The 21,404-nt window shown below is 39.8% G+C and overlaps 3 protein-coding genes across 3 annotated transcripts; 2 read left to right on the top strand and 1 right to left on the bottom strand.

Moving 5' to 3' along the window:
• Nucleotides 1-64: 64 nt before the first annotated feature.
• pet100 (PET100 cytochrome c oxidase chaperone) lies at nt 65-2,149 on the top strand. The gene is made up of 4 exons (XM_079281308.1): nt 65-169; nt 341-427; nt 527-559; nt 792-2,149. The coding sequence occupies exons 1-4, from the start codon at nt 143-145 to the stop codon at nt 879-881; spliced, it is 237 nt and encodes a 78-aa protein (XP_079137434.1). The 5' UTR covers nt 65-142; the 3' UTR covers nt 882-2,149.
• An 845-nt stretch (nt 2,150-2,994) lies between these two features.
• On the top strand, nt 2,995-13,378 carry stxbp2 (syntaxin binding protein 2). Its single transcript, XM_079281245.1, has 19 exons — nt 2,995-3,056; nt 5,678-5,727; nt 5,804-5,885; nt 6,290-6,366; nt 6,470-6,545; nt 6,731-6,834; nt 7,259-7,407; nt 7,490-7,574; nt 8,132-8,262; nt 8,386-8,493; nt 8,675-8,732; nt 8,844-8,909; nt 9,278-9,358; nt 10,613-10,754; nt 10,934-11,040; nt 11,127-11,225; nt 11,332-11,417; nt 12,443-12,603; nt 12,708-13,378. The coding sequence occupies exons 1-19, from the start codon at nt 3,020-3,022 to the stop codon at nt 12,785-12,787; spliced, it is 1,779 nt and encodes a 592-aa protein (XP_079137371.1). The 5' UTR covers nt 2,995-3,019; the 3' UTR covers nt 12,788-13,378.
• A 3,863-nt stretch (nt 13,379-17,241) lies between these two features.
• Nucleotides 17,242-21,203, bottom strand: LOC306787396 (paramyosin, short form-like; the record flags this gene model as incomplete). Its single annotated transcript, XM_079282516.1, is given in 5 exon segments — nt 17,242-17,358; nt 20,690-20,821; nt 20,917-20,965; nt 20,967-21,007; nt 21,195-21,203. Coding segments are annotated over 5 exon segments (336 nt in total). The 3' UTR covers nt 17,242-17,253.
• Nucleotides 21,204-21,404: the final 201 nt, after the last annotated feature.

Genomic DNA, 21,404 nt, shown 5'->3' with positions numbered 1-21,404 from the left:
GTTGAAATATGTATTTATGACACCACAAGCGCATGCGTTGTGGCTTCCGAGTCACTTACCCGGAAGTAGTGTGAAGGTCTTTTGGCGATGTTGGGAGTTTAGATAACGTTTCACTGTTGTTGGGTCCAGTGCCGATGCAAACATGGGTGTTAAAATAGAGATGTTTAGAGTAAGTACCAAATGTTCCTGGACATTACATATGTATTGTTTTTAAGATGTAATATCACACAAAGGTGTCCAGGTTTAGTGGTTCTAGCTAGTCGTTATCATTAGGCTATGTGTGGTCATGTGGTCGTTTTCCACAGTCACTCACTTGCCGATCTTATTTGTTTTTGAGCAGATGGTGCTGTATCTGTCCTTTCCCGTGACCATGTTCTGGATCTCAAATCAAGCGGATTATTTTGAAGAGTACATAGTAAAAAGAAAGGTAAGCAATGCTGGCGTTTTATTTTCTGTCCACATGCTCGGTGCCCTTCTTGTAATAACACATATCTCTTTCTCTGCTGGCATCTTTTATGGTTTCCAGAGGGAGATCTTCCCCCCTGACCAAGGACTGCGGGTACGTTTTTATTTATTCATTTAATTTAAGGCTAATAATAAACACAACTAATCATTTTCGTCTGGTTTCCTAGCTGTTTTTAAACTATCCATAAAAAGCTGTGTGTGTGTGTGTGTGTGTGTGTGTGTGTGTGTGTGTGTGTGTGTGTGTGTGTGTGTGTGTAATTAAGTCTGATATAACTACGGCTGTAAAGCACAATATATGATAATGATTGTGCTATATTTATTTTCAGAGGAAAGAGATGCAGGAATTCAAAGAGCGACTGCGTCTTCGTAAGGAGCAGCAACTATTAAGAGCACTTTCTATGGACTCTGAGAATTGAGGATTATGTGTTGGAAAAAAATGCATATATTACCAGCACCACTGATGGAGGATTATATCTGGCAGTATTTATTGGGTAAAACGAGAAACTGGTGGGACTGGATTAAGAGCGCGACACATCGAAACTCTATGAGAAGTTAACACATCCCTAATGTGTGTTAGGCGTTCCTAGTATGCTTTTAATCTATATATTTTTCACCAAGGACTGTTCAGATGCCCGATGAGTTGCTGTGATTGCATTGTCATAAAATAGTTATTTGATTTGTATATCCAGTTGGATCGAATGTAATTTTCACAATTTATTTTGTGAGGAGCAGTTTCTATTACATGCTGATTTCTTTTTTCATGTTTAGTGTTTTACAACATTGTGTCACATTGGATGTAATTGAGCATTTTTGACAGTGACAAACAGAAAGAGACATTATTACCAAAGCATAAAGAAAATCTCCATGAACTGATTTGAATTTAGCACAAACACAAAATACGAACTACCTGATTGCACAAGTATTTACTAGAGGCACAGATTGCAGCAACTATTGCTTTTAGCCTTTGATTTACAGTCTGGGTAACTTTAAATTTATCTTCTGGGTTATCTTATTGGGAAATAAAATATCAAGTTTCACTAGTCTGCAGCAGGTTTCCTTCTGTGAGATTTTTATTTTTGCTGCGTTCATTGTAGATGAAAAAGAATTGTCTGCACCAGTGGTGATTGAGTTGTGTGATACTATGACATTAAATTGTTTTATTTTCTGCTCATCACTGTTGTAAAATCCTTATGACATCCCCTGGGTTTGTATACTAACAGTTGAGGGAATGGAGGAATTTGACGCTATAGGCACTGACTCTGTAGTTCTTGTTAACAAATCATTTGAACGCTGTTTTTCATTAAAGTCAATGTTGGTTTTGTTTCACTTGTTGTAGAAGCATTGATGGTTGTGCTTGGATATGAAGGTGTATCTGATGTACTGTACATTCTATGGCCACATCTCTAACCTCTGGTTAAAGATGCTTTGTGACCAGAAGAGAGCTGGTTTGACCACCAGCCAATAGGAACAAGGTGTTTATGAGTAACTTGTGCAGAGGCATTGAAATAGATTGTGACCCAAATGTACCTCCTGGTTCAATGCAGACAGTATAGATGTCTTAAATATGTACTTCGATTGCTCAAAATGCCTCAACTTCTGGAATAAAGTGAATTTTCCCTAATTCCTGAGTATGGTAATGTTATTACTGTATTTTTCTTTTAAAAATACAGCATGTACTGTACGCTTTACGCTGTTAGTGCACGTGAATATGCAGTTCGCCTACAGAGCCAACCGGTCTGTAGACGACGCAGTCAACGCGGCCCTTCACTTCATCCTCAAGCATCTGGAGTTCAGCATCTCCTGAAGTTCGCGGATGACGCCGCACTCATTGGACTCATCTCTGGTGGGGATGAGTCCGCCTACAGGTTGGAGATCGACCATCTGGTGACCCGGTGCTGACTAAACAACTAAGAGCTCAACGCTCTAAAGACAGTGGAGATGGTTGTGGATTTCCTGACCCTATCGCCCTGTGTGACTCCCCCGTTGAATCTGTGGAGTCCTTCCATTTCCTGGGCTCCACAATAACCCAGGACTTCAAGTACTTAACATCTATTTAAATGATGTCTCATACTATTGCACTGTTTATTTTTATGCACCAATCACCAAGCCCCATTCTTTGTATGTGTAACTTACTTGGCAATAAACCTTTTCTGATTCAACACCCTATATGAAGTGGAATGATGGCGCTGTGACATATCATATGATACTACAGTGCTATTCATTGTGCAACACCATCTAATCATTTTGCCCAGAATGTGCATGGTTGGAGCCTTAAAGAATAACAATTCATAAAGCATTTTGAATACGAAGTATAAAACTGCAAATTACACCATATGATTAATGTACTTTAACTGATATTTCCCACACGTTTTGCTAATTGTTTCAACAAGGTTACTGCACAACAATTGGTATCAAGTGTATGAGACGTGTTCATGCAATAGCAGTATCGGGCAATAGAGGGCAACATTTCACTGTTAAAGCCTGTGTGCTCGGCTCATACAGGCTTTAACAACAAGGAAGTGACCGACAAACGAGCCAACAGGTTGCTGTCAAGATGGCACCGAGTGGGCTGAAGGCGGTAGTTGGAGAAAGTAAGTTACACATTCGTTTAATCGCTGTGTTCACTTTCAGAAGTTTATTACAAATAAAATACACAGGTTGTTGATTTAGTCTCGAAGGAGCTCGATGAATTGAAAGCTAAACCTTTATCAGAAGCACTGCTGGTCGAGCTCAGGTTCTTCCTGTTCCAGGTCACAATGTAAATGCTAACACTACCTGAGGACATAATGTCATCGATAACCAAGTCATTGATACACATTTGTATGGTGTTGCCAGTGTTGGTAACACCATTAGCCGAGGAGAAATGGTGGTTTGTTGTTGGGCGGCTGTGAAAATCGACGGCTTCAGTGACTGACGATGTTGTGACCATTGTCGTGTTGGTCCTAAATGTGAGCTACCATTAGTGAACCCAAAGAGGAAGTCCGGTAACTTCACTTCAGAAGGACTAACGCTAAATCACTCGTGTTGTACGGAATTAAACGTCAATAGAATGTGAACTGTTGTTACAAAATTATTTTAAAGTAAATGATATTTCAATGTTAACTTATTTCGTTTTTACAAAAAGCCTAACTATTTCAATAACGTCATAGAATCAATTGTGCTTAAAGCATCTCTTAAATCTTTATATAATAATGATGAATGAATACATTGTGTATTTGCAAATCAAAGATAAATAGCATTATGTAATGGCTATTTAATCACAAGTATTTGCATTCAGGGTTTCAGTTGTTCTAAAGAACTTATAATGTTTAAAGGCTAATTTGTTTATACTCTCACGCAACCGTTTCATTATGTCAGAGGGAGGAGTGTAGTGTGAACAAACCTGTGACACAGAATTGCTCAAATCTTCAATTGTGCTCTAGTAATAGAAGTAACTCTGACCCCAGGACTCACAGTTTAGACCAACGATGACTTGCTATTTGTTTATTCTAGGCCTATTTATAACCGTGAGTTTTTAATTGCAACTGATTTGAATATAAAACACATGTTTGTGATGCTGGGTCTGGGCTTAGGAAATCTGCAACCGCTGCTATAGCGGTGGCATGAGGACAGGTCTTATCATGCATGATCTAATCCTTGGAAATATTGTTGTACACACAAGTTAAGCTAAGCATAGGAGAGTGCAGGCCGTCTTCCTTGCCACTTTCCATTGTCACTATAATGCCAATTAATATAAGTCTCCAAGAGGCAAGACTGGCTGATGCCTGGCAATTATGCATGCAGATATTTTGCTACATTGTAAAGAGGCACAAATGTATATAGGCTTAGATTAAGACTGCTACAATGGTTTGATGGTCTGCGTTGAGGTGGAAGGCCCCAGCTTCAAGTCGTCATCTTTTCCAGTTGGCTGTTTGGAAATGGGTTGTGCATGACACAACCTTTTGTCAGTGATTCATTTTCCTCGTGGTCCTGGCAGACAGTTCTACGTCGTTAAATGTAAATTGGTACAAACTAGATTATAGTTTTGCCTATCTAAGCAAACAAATATTCATCCAGTATCCACTGAAATATCCAGGAACCTCACCAATCTATTCGTGGAAACAATTCATAGCGTAGTAATGACAATGATCTTTAACGTAGGTGTAGTGTAAAAATGTTTGTTTTTTCATAATGAATTGCTGAATTAACCAGCCAATTAGCGCATCAATTAGCAAGTGAATAGATGTGGTGGTAAGACTTGGCCTATAAGAATCAATCATATGTCTTAGGGAGTCACAGGTGGGTTTATAATGAGGTTAGACTAGGAAGTCGAGTGATGAACATGATATCACATCGATGTAGTTCTTCATGTTTCTATTTTATTCCCACACCGTCCTCCCTTCTGTGCACTATTAAAGGGAGGAAATGTTAAGCCACCCAGATCCTGGTGACTATATGATGGCCTAAAACAATAGCCACACTAACGACTAATGGATTTTGTTTTGTGGAATAGCACCTTTGCTCTGTATGTTTTATTTCAGAGCATTTTGGGTAAGATGGCCCACTGTCACAATAAAACACTGCACTAAACCCTCACACTTGGTTTCACGGGGAGTGCCACACCGCAGCTGTTGTGCCTATGAAGTCACTGGAACAACTATGCTTTTGTCTGATCTTCGTACACTGTAATCGCAACAATATCACATAAGGAAGTTGCACCACAAGTTGGTAAATACAAGTACTAAATGTGAGGTTTGTTCCTGGTTCTGGGTTAAGAGGGTTTTAGACACACACAGCCGACCTTTAACCCTTTGCATTGGCTTAATATAAGAAATGTCACAACGTTTCAAATAGATATTTGACTTGCTCTTGAATCTCCTTACAGTGACTGTAGGCAGAAAAGACAACATTTCAATTAACGCATGTATTTTTACTCTTTACCCACTGACCCGCAGTATATAAAATGTCACTCTTTGTCTACAAGTAAAGGAGAATGTTCCCAAAAATGAATTGTATAAATGGATGCTGTAACAAAAATGTGAGTCACTGCAAATTATAGGTATCACATAAATTATTATTATGGTGTTAGTTCTGTTTCACAAACCTTATTGCCAGATATTTCCATATTGGAGTCGTTGCTAAAATTCACGTAAACCTTTTTTGTGCAGCGCAAGAAATGTTTCCAAATGATTGATTGTTTTCTAACCATCCATTCAATTTAATTCTTCTACAGAAATCCTCAGTGGGGTCATAAAGAGTGTAAAGAAGGATGGAGAATGGAAGGTAACAGTTGCTCAATAAGAATGAAGAAGATCTTGTCACACTGAATTTCTAACCTGTTTGTCTCGTGTTTCTCCAGGTTCTCATCGTGGATCACATGAGCATGCGGATTCTGTCCTCTTGCTGCAAGATGTCAGACATCTTGGCAGAGGGCGTGACCAGTAAGTATGCGGATAATTAACGGTCTTGCATCCTGTGGATCGTTGCAAACACGAGGGTTCGAACTTTAAAAAAATAATGGATATCAGGTTTTTACCAACCTCTATCAAACTGTCATAGAGCAATCAGGGGATATTTATAGCTGTCCTGTCACATACTAATGGATGGCCAAAGTATTTCTTAAGTTATAAATGTCCACTGTCCCCAGTGCATGAATGGTCACTGATATATTTGATAAAAAACTCTCGCCAGCCTTATTAAAAGAAGCACCAGATGTGTGAATTTCCCATGGGAGATTGACATGCCAACTTTCCCTTTACAAGATGATGTTTTATTTGCAGTAGCATATTGATCAAGTGAGACTGTTTTAGATTGAATTAAAAATCCTCTGTTTTATCCTTTTCAGTTGTGGAGGACATCAATAAACGCAGGGAGCCCATCTCTAGCTTGGAGGCCATTTATCTGATTTCCCCCGTGGAGAAGGTCTGCTGTTCTTCCTCAGAGTTCCCTCAGCAAGATCTTCTGTGTTCATTGTGATTTCTCTCACTATCCTAACATTTTAAACAAAATTTGTTTTCAATTACAGTCTGTTCGTGCTCTCATTAATGACTTCAAAGACGCTGCCTTTACTTACAAAGCAGCACACATCTTCTTCACCGATAGTAAGATTGTCTGTGTGTGTACTGTGTGTGTTTTCATCATTGATTTCACGATGAAAAACGACTTAAACCTGTGGGAACCATATTTATTGATCAGCTATTTTCAAAAGTACTGTGCAAAACATTTAAAGTTTCAAAATATACTGAATACTTGCATTGCCGTTATTTATTGATGTTTGCTTCCACAGCTTGTCCAGATGGTCTCTTTGCCGAGATTGGGAGATCCAGAGTCTCCAAGGTTGTCAAGACTTTAAAAGAGATCAATGTTGCTTTCCTGCCGTATGAGTCTCAGGTAGGAATGATCTCCTGTTTACTTGATTCTTTTGGCCACATTGTTCTTCAGTCACTTTTGTTTTACTTGTGTTTTGGTGACCGACAGCTCCTGAGAAAATGATCTGGCTAGCTGCTAAATGCTAAATCCATGTTGTTCAACAGCGTGTCGCCTGTGTTTTCTGTGTGATGTTTGGTGGGTTTTACCACCAGGGTTGATTTTTGTCTGCTAGCATACAGTGGGTTTATCAGAGCTTTTTTTTTACGAGTTAAGAGTGAAACAAATGCTGCTTTAGAGCTGAGGGTGTATTACTAAGAGTGACACATTTTATCATTTCCTCATTTGTTTTCCGTTGGTAATGTAAAAAAATATATATATATATTGCAGCTTGATTGTTGTAAACATAAACGATGTGGTTAAATTGAGGCTAACCTCACCCCTGCAGGTATTCTCCCTGGACGATCCAAGCTCCTTGTACTCCTTCTACAGTTCTGAGCCAAATGAAAGAAAAGACAAAATGCTGGAAAATCTGGCCGAGCAGATCGCGACCCTGTGTGATACACTGAAGGAGTACCCTGCGATCCGTTACCGCAAGTATGAAAACCTCTCACAAAAGTCAACTAAAAGTAACTTGTCACAGAATTTGCTGATTCCGTTGTTTGTATCTCTCTCTAAGGGGACCAGAGGAGAATGCCAGACTGGCTGATGAGGTCCACCAGCGCCTCACTGCTCACAAAGCTGACAACCCCAGCATGGGCGAGGTTAGGAACTACTTCCGTCACCATCCACAACAATTCCTATGTGCTCGACTGTATTATTAGAATTCTTGCATTCTAAATTCTTAAGCTGCTTTTTTTTTTTCTTCTGCTAAACCAACTTTTCTGCATCAGAGAATAGACTTCCTTTGGGATTCGGCAGCTCGTCACCTTCACAGGCTGAGGACGTTTTAATGGTTTCTTTGGTTTCTGGGTTTTAATTCCTGTGTTTTTCTCACGCCTTGCTGGACCTTTTCCCTTCTCCTTATCTGTCTTCTTAGCCGACAATTCCTTAATCCTGAGATGGGTCTCAACAGGCATGTATTTCTGTTTTCTTTTTGCCCCCATACATCTGAAGTGCATAACAATGGCTGTGCTGTCTTAGCATTCTCTTCTCTAACTCGCATTGATAAAAGACTTTTGCTGCATGACGGAGTTGCAAAAAGATAACGAAGGGCCATATCTTTCATGCATACTGTCGACTAGATCCTCTTTTATTGTGCATTGGTGCATCAAATCTTTGGTTTGTCTTAATTGATATCCCTTCTGTTCATTGGTTTTAGGGTCCAGATAAGGCGCGATCCCAGCTACTCATTGTTGATCGTGGGTTTGATCCCATCTCGCCTATTCTGCATGAGTTGACCTTCCAGGCAATGGCCCACGACTTGCTAGATATCAAACAGGATATCTACACGTGAGTGAGCATCGTATTAAATATGCACTACTGCTCATTTGCTTCTCCAGATCACTGTGCTGTCTTGGGGCGAACCGTTTCTCCAGAGCCAATCGTGTGTTTTATGCGTCTACTTGTGTTCAGTTATCAGTCAACCGGCATTGGGAATTCAAATGACAGAGAAGTGTTATTGGACGAAGATGACGAGCTCTGGGTTCAGCTCAGGCATATGCACATCGCTGATGTCACTAAGTAAGTCTGTCACAACTCGATTAAAGTCTCTCTCGTGTCACTGTCATCCTTTTCATGTCCTCCTCATGCTTTTGCTTTCCGAACAGTTAGAAATTGTACACTATACTATGCCAATAAGTTAAAGTAAGTAAAACAGTAGCGTCGTATTTGACTAATCATTTTTGAAAACCCGTTGTTGCAGGAAAGTGACGGAGCTTCTTCGCACCTTTTGCCAGAGCAAGAGAATGTGCACCGACAATGTGAGTGCTCGTGCAGTTCTCGTTGCGGTTCAGTTCTTATTACAGATGTGTATGATGAACACAACTTTTATGTTATGCTATTTTTAATAAAAAAAATGTTTTGCATCCCAGGCCAACATGAAAGATCTCTCTCAGATGTTAAAGAAGATGCCCCAGTACCAAAAGGAGCTGAGCATGGTGAGTGGGATGAAGATAAACTTGTCACTAGTAATATTCTCATCTAATTATCATGTTTCTATTGTAAAGCCAGTACTGTAAGGATGTTGAACATATTGTATTAGGAGACACTTCGAACAGTAAATTGAACAGTTAGTTTAAACAAGTCTAAACTTAAATTTTGACCACATTGTTGTTAATTTGCCCAAACATTGACGGTCCAACATGTCAAGAATCTCTGGAGTAGCTCCAGAAAGTCTCTCATCAGTTGTCCGTCTTGCCTGTAGCGTTAAGAAAAATGTTTTATAGCTTTTATATATCATGCGATGATTTTATTATAACCACAAATTTATGAATTCACAATAATCCGAATACATTTTCATTCACAGTACTCTACTCACTTGCACCTAGCCGAAGAGTGTATGAAGACATACAAGGCCTCTCTTGATAAGCTTTGTGAAGTGGAACAGGTCGGTAGTCTTTTGGGTGTCCGATTGGAATTAAATCGATTTGATGTTTTCACTTTTACTGTCAAAGTCAAGTTCAATATTCTTGGAATTTGTCTTCTCGTGCGCTGTTGTTGGCAAAACAACCCGTCAATCTGTAGTTTTTATATCACAGGGGATCAACTCTGTGTCTCGCTCACTCTCCACGCAAAGTGACCTCGACGTCATGGCGTCTTTATTTATAGCTCCACTGGTCTTGTGATATTTAATATAGAATCGTAATGGTGCATAAGAAGCTTGGGACCGGACGTCAACATCCATATATATATATATATATATATATATATATCTCTAGCTGCACAAGAAGCCGTTATGTCATTACTGTAAAGGCATTTAATAACGCATGCACTACTTAGTAATGTGGAAATCCCTCCCTCTACATGAGCCTTGGGATAACGCCACGGTCCAGACCAGTGCCAAGCCCCAGTGTGTCCTTTGTATAAGCCAGCCTTGCTTTGTCTCTGTGAGGGGGATGCATTCTGCCACATTTAGTCCGGTATCCGATAAGTCCAAAGCACACGGGAAATGTTAAGCGACGCATGGTTGTGGCATTACGACATGCAAGTGTTAATGTGCCCTTCTTATACGAGTGAATCCCTCAACTGCACTAATGGAGTGTCGGCATGTCTAAAAGCTGCCTCTCTAATCCAATGGTGTGATCCAACCAGCAACAGCTCCGTGTCAGCTGCCATTTGTTTTAGTGCTCCACATTGTTTGGCCGACCCAATACAGATGCCTGTGTAGCGTTGTAACCAAAACAATGTGCTCTATTTTTATGTGCTCGTGTAGCCGCTCTCTAGGTTCAGTTGCTCACAAATTGTTTCGTTATTGGTTGCCGTTAACGAGGCTTTGTCCAAATTCATCATAAAGCTTCACAATAGTTTTATGGGAGGTCACACACAGTGCCTCGGATAAGAATAAAAGCAAAAATGTGTCATTATTTTTGACATGGAGGTGTTGCTTATAAATGCAACTCTGGAGGTTTTCGCTGCAATCTAGGACAGTGTCTTTCATCAAAGAAACGTTAACCTTTTTAAGAAGTTTAAACTAAACTTAAAACCATAGCATTGCAATGAAAGAGAGAGGAAAAAGATATTGAATAAGATTCAAAGGTTAGTCATCCTCCTGTGTCAGCTGCCCTGTGAGTCGCCTGTCAGCTGACAGTTGTAATTGAGGTTGTAGTAGAAGTTAATGTTTAAACACGGGAGTCTTCCACAGGACCTGGCAATGGGAGCAAACGAAGAAGGGGAGCCTCTCAAGGATGCCATGAAGAACATTGTTCCTGTGCTCCTCAACAATGAAGTTGAGGCCTATGACAAAATCCGCATCATACTGCTGTACATATTTCACAAGAAAAAAGGTGCGACTTTGTCAAAACTCTTCCTATTTTTAGCTAAACCCTACATTTCGTTGTGCACGAGAAGCATTCTTGTGTGCAACTGTTAATTAGAAGCGTTAACGTGATCAAAGTTGTGAAGTGATGAGAAGTAAGTGGTGCCATTGCCTTCACCGTTGTAACATATCTGGTTATCCGTGTAGGCATCGGGGAGGAGAACCTTGCCAAGCTCATCCAGCATGCAAACATACAGGCCGACAGCAACATCATCACCAACCTGCAGAACCTGGGCTGCAACATTATAGCTGGGGTAGATGTCTTTAATGCAGCGTGGTTACGGTTTTCAAATATGGTTTCCCCTTCAGTATTTGTTACATGCGTCATGTTGTTTGTCAGGGCCGCAATGCTGGGAAAACACTGCCGGAGCGCAAGGAGCGCACGGAGAGCACCTACCAGCTCTCTAGATGGGTTCCCGTCATGAAAGACGTCATGGAGGTACCAAAGCCCAAATCACGTGTCTGATGTTGCCGGCGCACACCTGCTATGTTTTGCCCTCCGATTGTTTGTTTTTTTTTACACTATCTGTGTTTCTGTAACGCAGAATGCCATCGAGGACAAACTGGACCGAAAGCTGTGGCCGTTCATCTCTGACCCTGCTCCCATCAACACGACTCAGACAGCAATCAGGTAGGTGCTGCTGGAAACAGATGTGAGCTGCACGTTGTTCCTTTATTCCAATTCACAATGAACGTAAATGAATAATTGGTCAATGAGTAATGAAACAAAAACATTTTGAAATGTGCCTTTTTTGTTGTTATGATCCAAGGTGATATTCGTTCATTAGTTTAGCTCAATTTATTATTTGGCTGTGTAGGTCTCTATTCCTGTCATTTTTCACTCGAGGATAAACTTTCAAGAATTTGGTGGTCAAAGGTCTCTGTGACCTCTCTTGTGATTGTACTTTTTAAAGCAACAACGACGATATTAACTGGGGTAGCAGGCAGATTAATGTTGTCAAATCAAAGCTTTTATCCCTATAACTGAGTTAAAGCCAAGCTTGTGATGACGTGCATCCAGGAGAACAATAAATTAAGCCAGTTTTGCTTTGAATACTTTATAATCCCTCCAGGCAATTCCTATCTGGATTGACTTATAATCTGCATAATGCACAATGCTTGTCTCCTTCCTTTTTAGCAAAGTGCAGAATTAAAACGGAGTAGTCAATATTGTTAACGCTATATATATATATATATATATATATATATATATATATATATATATATATATATATATATATATATATATATATATATATAGTGAGGTTAATTTGATCTCTTTTGTTACATTATGAAACTGGTTAGCAGAGGTAGGAAGCAAAGCATCACAATAACACACACATGCAGTACTTATTCCTTTCACATCCTCCGCTGATTTTAAATAATGAGCCTTTTGCTTCCAGACTGGAAGAAGTTGTGTGGTCTGACCTGCTGCCTATAGGACTAATTCATTTATAAGATTTTCACATGTATTTACCAGAGCCAATTTCATGTGAATACAGTATAAAAGCATTGCATACTATTGAAGTACTTGCTATTATTCAAATTTGGTGTGCTCATCGATGGATCATTTCCGTGTAATGAAACTGGCTGCGTAGCCCTTAGTTTTAGTAATGTTACTTGTTGCTCAACTATTGTTTTAATTCCTTTTTACAGCAGCGCACGTTTTGGACACTGGCACAAAAATAAATCTCCAACAGAATATCGCTCCGGCCCTCGACTTATTATATTCGTGATTGGTGGGGTGTCTCATTCAGAGATGCGCTCCGCCTACGAAGTTACTCGAGCCACCGATGGGAAATGGGAAGTGGTGATTGGTAAGCGATCGCTGTCGAGCAGGCCACGATTTTTGTCCCAAAAAAATGCAGCGTTCAAGAAGTTTTGCCTCTTTTTATTATACATGTTACTTTTTCCTTGACAGGGTCTTCTCACATCCTGACTCCTACCAGCTTCCTTAATGACCTGAAGAGTCTGGACAAAGTTCCTAATCCTGACTGTTAGATGGTGAGATCCTGAACAGGGTAGAGCATACTGGAATCAGGGTTCAGTCTTTCATTTGAGATGATTGGTTGCTGGTCTTCTGTCACAGCATCTCTTTTGTCTGCAGTGAAACGTGAGAACGTCTTAGATGTAGCCACGGAAGGAAACATTTGTGATTCTTTATTTTGTTTTAGAATGATCTTTTTATTGTTTCTTGTGAATTGGGCTCTGTACACTGCTGTGATTTGAAATTGTATTCCAATATTGAATTAGACATTAATAATATCTTGATTTTTTTACTATTCTCATTCAAATTGTTATTTTTGTTACTACAATATATATTAGATTTTCCTTATTTTGTACTTAAAAATGTCGTCGTTCCCTTAAAACTGGATCATCTCACAATAAAAATCGTATCAAGTCTAATGTGGCTGTATATAAACCAATAGAAGTATGTAACGTATATATTCAGTGACATTAAGTATGGAATACTTTTTTTTTCTTCTCTTTTTGCACAGTTACCATCTGCTTTAATATATTGCTTGGAACAAGTGTGGTGGGTGTTTGTTTCTTTGTTGTTAAAAATTAGTAATAAAAGAAACTTGATATTCACTTGAAATTGTGTCTTGTGCATAGTGTTCCAGTGGAAGTTCAGTCAGCATACATTTAGAAAATAAAAAAAAAAAAGATCTCAACTCGTGGTCCACTTTAAAGCTTTGTCCCACATGCTGAAAGTGAGGAATAAACTTCCATGCTCAGAATCATTGTGGACGTCTTTTGACTTCGCTATTCCACCACCGCTAACATGCTCTCCTAATATCCTTAACGTCCAGAGAATACACTCAAACGTCTCTAGTTTGAATATACTGTATATATTATGTGATCAATGTGGGCAGAACATTTTCAGTCCTCATTATAACTTATTTTTACAGCTTTGACGGATAAGTATTTTGACACTTTACGGTTCCGTTAATCACTCTACATGTTTAGAGTACAAGGTAATTTACCATTGCATCCTTTTCTCCAGTATATCATATATATTACTATTTTTTAAGTATATTTGTATACAGGATTTGAGTTAGAAATGTTATTTTTACCGCAGTGCCAGTTTTGTTCATCTCAATATCACAACCTGGGAGCACGCCTACATGCAACACATATTTCAAATGTGGGGTTTAAGGGCTAGGTCAGAACGGAGAATATGTACACCTACCGGTGAAAAAGATCATCCCTCACCATGTTGAGGATTATGTTTTCATCTGGGATTACAGATGGTCAATGGGTTAATACTCGGGATTTACCTCTTTTTAAAAGCTTTCCACCGAGCCTTATTCAGTACACATTTGGAGTTGCATCATTCAGGATCTTCATTTCCACTGCACATCAAATAGATACATTCATCACTTACTGAGAGTACTTTTGTGTAACTTCCTGTACTGTTTCACATTTCATCTTGTTTTCAGTAGGGGACACTTTCCCTTTTTTGTGTATTGTTTTCTGTGATGGCAGCCGCTAAAGTGGACTCAAAATCAGAAGCTACCGACCCTGTGCAGGTAAGACCTTTGTAGCCAAACATTCATTCCTATGCCTGTAAGTTTGTGTACATTTTGCCACTTTGTTTTGGTGCCTTGTTGACTGATATTTTGGTTCTAATTGTATAGAATGGCATTAAGTATCTTTTAATTATTTGTGTACAGAGTGGTGTTTCATGATCATAAGTGACCAAAAGAAGCAAACCTATTAATGTTTATTCTGCTACACGGTGTTTTATTTGTTTGCTCTGTAAAATATTATAAATGATTGGTCCCCACCATGGGTTCCACGACTATTACTGTGAGAGGGTGAAACAATTATCTTTTAAGAATAATTACTTTTGTGTTAAGATTTGCATTGGGAAATGAGACAAAAATGGTTTAGAGCAATTAAAGTTGTGTTAGTTCACACTATTTGCTTTTCCTTCTGGCTGATGTTCAACAGGAAGACCCAGGACTTGATCAGATCCTCAACATAGTGAGTTGTTCACAGCGTGGGCGAATGGAAGACCAGCGGTGCTCCCTGGGTCCTGTTAAAACGGGACAAATCAAAACCACACCTGCAGGTTGGGACAGAGGACACAAAGATGCTATTTGCATTGTACGTGTCCTTTTGTCGATTGTTGATTGTTTCACCCCTACTCCCCACAGGTTCAAACTATGGGGGGAAACACCTTGATGGACTGCAAGTGTCATTGCCAGGGTTTAAAGACCAGGTACTAGACTATAGGTTGGAAAGGGCTAGGTGCATGCACCTGCACAGCTGGTGGGATCAACAAATGACTGAAGTCTACCTCAAATGTGACTTGTTTTCTCAGGACCTGAGGAGTAATAACCATCACGGCTCTGCACCTCAGATTTCTGTGACAGCGATTACTCCAGTTAGAAACAGGAAGCATCTGCCGGTACAAGACAACCAATTACAGGTTCGCTCTGAGCATGAGCATACTTCTATGACAGTCTGTTCTGTCCCACTGTGTCATGCATTATTGAATGTTGTTCATCCTTACTTTGGTCAAATCTTAATCTCACTGTATTTGCCCAATAGGAAGAATTACCGGATGTTAATGAAGAACAGAATTTCATGAATGTAATCGTCCATGGCCAGCGGGGACGCATGGACGACCAGCGCTGTTCCTTAGATCCTAGCAGGAGTGCTCCCTGCACACCCAAACACAGAAAGCCTGCGGCAAGTACCTCAAACACAGGTGAAAATTAAAACTGCCTTTATTCATCTCTGTCATCATTTCCAGAAGTGTGGTGCAATGTTTGCAATTGCCTCTTACTTACCGTTTCTTCCCAACGGATTGCATTTTTGTTTTTAAAGTTCTATATAGTTAAGTAACTATTCCAGCTGTTTTCACACGTCATCTTCCCAGGTCTAGATTCTGAAATGTTGTTCAGCCTCTTGGCCAACACTCAGAGCCAACGGCTTGACGACCAGCGAGTGTCTCTTCCATCATTACCCGGATTAGGAAAGGAAAATGCCACATCGGCAGGAGGAGATTCAAACGACTTGTTTTCCATGGTCTCTAAAGTCCAGGTTAGTAGTTCCCTTTAATATTAAAATATTTTACAGTTTTAACAGCAATTGATGAAAGTACCAAAATACTGTGGTGATGTTGGTTGTGGCTGTTACACAAATTTGAAATTAGATTGTGGACAAAATATTGCACAAATGGGATGTAATCAGAAATACTTCATTGATACTCGGGGGGAAATTGGTATGCTACAGTTGCTATTATATATAAGCATAAAGAAATATAAGAAAATAAAGGACTATGTAAAATAGAAATAATGTTCGTACAAATTTCCCCCTGGGGATAAATAAAGTACATATCTATCTATCTGTCTGTCTGTCTGTCTGTCTGTCTGTCTGTCTGTCTGTCTGTCTGTCTACATTGCTCCAATATATAACACAATGTATGTAGAGGATATAAATAAATAATAAAGACAAGGAATGAGAAATATAATAAAATATGTACAAATATATGCATGAGCCACATACAATATATAACCACAGTGTACCTAAGTGAACAAACAAATGCTAAGAAGTGGGATATAATAAATGTGTTCAATGCAAAAACAGTATAAATGGGAATTGGATACGGTTTTTTTATGTACGGTATACAGTATTGAACAGTTTAATTATTTTAAAATTTGTTGCAGATTTTTGCACATAAAAGTAATACATTATTTTTGGGCTAAGTATGTTATGATCACATTCTTACATGAAGTCATTATTTGCTCAATGCTCTGTGGATCGTTATGTGTTAAAAGTGTGCCTCCTGAATAGATGCTGAGACGTGCTGGTGTAATGCATTTCAGGGTTCCAGAATGGACGAGCAAAGGTGCTCTTTACCTCTACCCCTAACCCCGGCAACCCAGTGTTCACCAAAAAAGGATGCGTCTGGATCTGGTTCAGGCCCTCCACGTTCAGCCTCATTCAGCCCCGGCTCAGACATAGAACAACCAAAGACGAAAGATAAAGCATCTCAGAAACAGGTATATGCTCACGTCACTGCTATCATTTTTATCCCAGGAGGTAAATTACATTTATTCATCGAAACAATAATGTCTGCAGTCTGAACGCCCATTTGTTTTTTGCATACAATTTATATTCCAGATTATTTATTTACTCACCGAAACACTTTTTTTCCCCCATCTAGGCCTTGACTTCAGCTGAACAGGAAACCATGTTTTCCTTAATGAGTCATTCCCAGCGTGGGCGAATGGATGAGCAGCGATGTGTCTTAAATGTTAGTTCCCAGTCCACACCCAAACACAAACCCAGTCAGAGCACCGTGCCCAAAGGTTCGAATAATATGTTTGCTTTCCTGTTTTTATTCTTGCATTTCAGGTTTTTACAATGATAATTGAATTGATAACACATTTTACCTTAAAACTAACGTGTCTCTTTTTTCACTGTCCCAGGTCCAGATTCTGAAATGTTCTTCAGCCTGCTGTCCAACTCTCAGGGCCGACGGCTTGATGACCAGCGAGTCTCTCTTCCTTCGTTGCCAGGGATACAGAATGGAGGTACCACATCGACATCAACTGCTGCAGAGAAGGATGCAAGCTACTTGTGTTACATGGTCTCCAAAGTCCAGGTTGGTCTGATATACAGGACGGTGCAAAAAAACATTGTTTTGCAGGTGAAGAATATATGCAACTGCTTTGATCCAACATTATAACAATGAATCCTATTTTTCTCCCACAGGGCTCAAGAATGGATCAACAGAGATGTTCAAGACCCCACATTTCCCAAAATCTGGGTACCCCATCTAGTCACCGCAAAGAGCATCCCAGTTCAGACGCATCTAATAAACCTCCCCAAAGGTCTCCCTCCTCAAACTGTGCCAAACCGGACCAACATGAGCAGGTGAGACGTCATGCTCCACAAAACACAGCTTATAGTTTTGCCAACACATCTACTCTCCTGTAATCGTATATTCTCCGAAATAAGATGTTACAATTACATCAGTGATGGTTAGGGAGGCTCCTCCTCCAAAAATGTCCTTGTTTCATTTCGTCCTCTGATTTGTTTGTACAATTCATTTTTTCAGTGGCAGCCTCTATTTGCTAAGTTGTCTGTACGTTGTCCCACTTCTCATTGCCTTTCTTTCTTTAATCCTTTATTAGGAGACATCTCCAGCTAACCAGGAGCAGTTCTTTAAAATGATGAGTGATGCACAAGGGCGACGTATGGAAGACCAACGTTGCGCTTTACAACCCGGCAGAAGTACACCTGCCACACCCACACACAATGGAAGCGCTTTAAATAGTAAACCCGCAGGTCAGGAAAACACACAGGGAAAGGTCAAGTGTGTGTTTTCTGTCTGTGAGATGTCACAGAAATAACTCTCGTCTTTCCTTAACAGATGCAGACACTGACGCATTCTTCAAAATCATTGCCTCCAGTCAGGGACGACGGCTAGATGATCAACGTGTTGCACTACAACCCCTTCCAGGGATAAGTGGGAATGCTGAAAGAAGCAATGAAAATGGTAGAAATGCAAAGGCTGGAATCCCAGTAAGTTGCACAACATTTCAATTGTTAGTGGTATAAACATAATGAATATTGCCAATTGTTGCTTAGTTCCTTGTCATTTGCATATCCCACTCCCACATGATGTATGTCTGTCAGTTGAGTTAAAAAGATTTTGGAACATTTTAATATGGTTCTAAATTCCTGATGTGGAGCATTTTACTGTATTTGCATATCTGTATTTTATGTAAAGGAGGAAAGTATGTTGGCATGGAAATATTTGCTGAATTAACAGCCTCATACCCACAATTAATTATGATTCTGTAAATCACAGCGGAGTACTTGACAGCTCAACTACTTTTTGTTTTTATTTTTCTTCTGCAAGGCTTCTCCACTACACATCCCCGTGTCTGAAAGTACACCAAAAACATCAAGGAAGGACTGTTACAAACCTACCTCGCCATCCCGAATGGCTTCTGCAGAATCTGGCTCCCCCAGAGTCATTTCCAAATCTGCTTTATTTACCCTTGAGACAGAATATCAGAAAAAGCTAAATTCCCCAGCACAGGTGACTTGTTCATTCATATTCTTTTTCTTAATTTCAATATGCTAATATAAGGTCATAAGGTCAGACTGCATTACCAAAATGGTTCCTTCCTGAGTTCAAATAAAGAACACCAAATTGTTGAAAGTGAAAAAAATCGGACTTGCCCAGAATTTGAAATACCACACCCATCCCCAGTTAAGTGTTTCCGTTAGGGTGGAAGTGATGCTCCTTTCTCAGATTCCCATGTGTGAGTTTTGCTGATAATGTAAAATCTTGCTGCTTTTAGTGATTATTTTAAACTCTAGTCTTTGAACCGTTCTGCATTTGGCCACCAATGACTGAACAAAACAACTAAACATGCATCGCCGAACGACTTTGTACAGAACAATGACACGCTATTGCTTCACAGGTGACAGTGAGGGTGTCCATGAGCTTCACACCAGAGCAGGTAAGCGGTGTCACCGCTTGTGTAGATTGTGAGCTTTTTGCCTTCTATTGTCTATTCATTTCTTCATCTATGCTTATGTGTCAAAGGATCAGAAGAATATCAACCAATCATGTGCGTTCCCAGAAGTCTTCCTCACTCTAGGAGGCCCTGGAGATAACCTTGTGATCCCTCTGAACCCAGGACCTGGCAGGCCCCTGTCCTTCAACTTAAACCTGGTCCCAAAAGAAGATGTCATGTCCAGGCACTGCTCTCCGAGCCATGCAAGTCCCAGAAAAGCCAACTCAAGGCCGTCATCTCCCACTCCACATGAACAGGGCAACATGACCAGCCCCATCAGTCAAGATGAAGACTTCTGCTCTCTGATTGAGAAGATTCACACAGCCCAGCTGCAGAAGGGTGTGGCTCAAGGCGGACGTCAATGGAAAGGGGATCCTGGAAAGGGGAGGGACAAGGCAGTGAAAGGAAAGGGAAAGTGGGATAGAAAGAAAGATAGGAAGGATGGTGGCAAAAACCAATAGTCAGGGGCCACTTTGTACATTTTCTTCTGAGGAAAGCAACAGAGATGAATGTAAAGTGTCAGTAATTGGCTCGGAAAATAATTGATTGAACAATGTTTATGAAATTGTATCCGTAGTTTGCATTTCCCACACTAATTAGAAGCTCTCGCTGTAGTACAACTCAAGTTTATTTGTTATTTGTTAAGGCGTTTGATTTTCTTTTTTTCTTTTGCTGGTTAAATGTTACGTATGCATATACACATGGTCTATTTAGTTTCAAGCTTCGTGGTGTGGATAAGAACTCCTTGCTTTGCTTTTTCAAATGTATGCGGTTAAAGATAATGCTGTTTTAGCTGCTCATCCAGAGAGAGAAATTGTAGGTAGGTTGAAATGAAACCCATTATTCTGCCAAACAATACAAACAGAAATTAAACCTTGTTTGCTCTTGATTAATTGAATCATTCAGCCTAGAGCATACTTTTAACATTTTACAGAGATATTAATCCACTACAATATCAGACACTGTTTCCTGTAAATTATTTGTGTGTCTCAACTACACACGAAGACAAAGAGGTGTAACAAAGGGGTAAAAAGAAGACGGAACACTTGAGACATGTTTAACATTTATTGAAGATTTTTGTAGGACTGTATTAGCAATACAATAACATTCAGTATGTATTGATGGAAAAGGGCAAGCAATGCAACAATGACAAAACCAGAAGTAAGGAGAATAATCAGCAATGTGGCTTGTGGATTAACACTGGTCATTAATGTCAAAGGTATATATATATATATATATATATATATGTGTGTGTGTGTGTGTATTTCACATTGGAATGTAAAATACTGGATATATCGAGGAAGAATATGCAAATAGTTCTAATATGATATCAAGAGAATGAAAAAGATACCTTCCCAGCATCACGGCTCTTGACTCTCAGCTTGTTGACCTGGGACTCGGCGATGTCGGCGCACTCCTGAGCTTCCTCCAGCTCATGCTGGACCTTTCTGTGCCTGGACATGTGAGTGTTGGCCTGCTCCTCCTGTGAACGGTTCAAGAGTATTATTTAATTTAGTTGCTAATGGTGATAGCATTCATTTTACTGCCCGATAAATCAAATGAATATCGTTGACTCACAGCCTCCTCGGCTTGTCTCTTGTAAGCCTTGACTTTGAGCTGCAGCTTGTAGATCCTGAAGTCTGGTCAAATTCTTCTTGTCCTCAAAATACTAATTTCTTGTGAATTATTGAAAACAAACCTGCGAGTGAAGAAAGTCCCACACGCTCACTAGCATCAATCAACTCTGCGTCCTCTCTCTGTCTGCTATGGAGCGGCTCTCAGTTTTCAGTTTTACATTTGGAGAAGCCTTGAAATGTCACTGGTGTATAGTTACTGGTGTATAGTTACATACTAACCTCAGACATCTGAAATCAAATTCTGGCCACGGTCTCTCCATTAACGATAAGTGCTATGCATCTCCTGGGATTAGAAGGATTGCCAACTCAGATCATTTAACACCAGAACTATGGTCCTTATAAATAGCATAAAGATTTCCCTGTGATGGGTGAAGAAGAAGCAGTTTTTGAGTGGAAGAGTTTATACTGACTGACTGATTCAATGAAGGG

This window comes from Melanostigma gelatinosum, assembly GCF_949748355.1.
Source record: "Melanostigma gelatinosum genome assembly, chromosome: 13".
Lineage (NCBI taxonomy): Eukaryota > Metazoa > Chordata > Actinopteri > Perciformes > Zoarcidae > Melanostigma > Melanostigma gelatinosum.
Note: the sequence above shows the minus strand (reverse complement) of the source record. Positions and strands in the feature narration are given on the sequence as shown.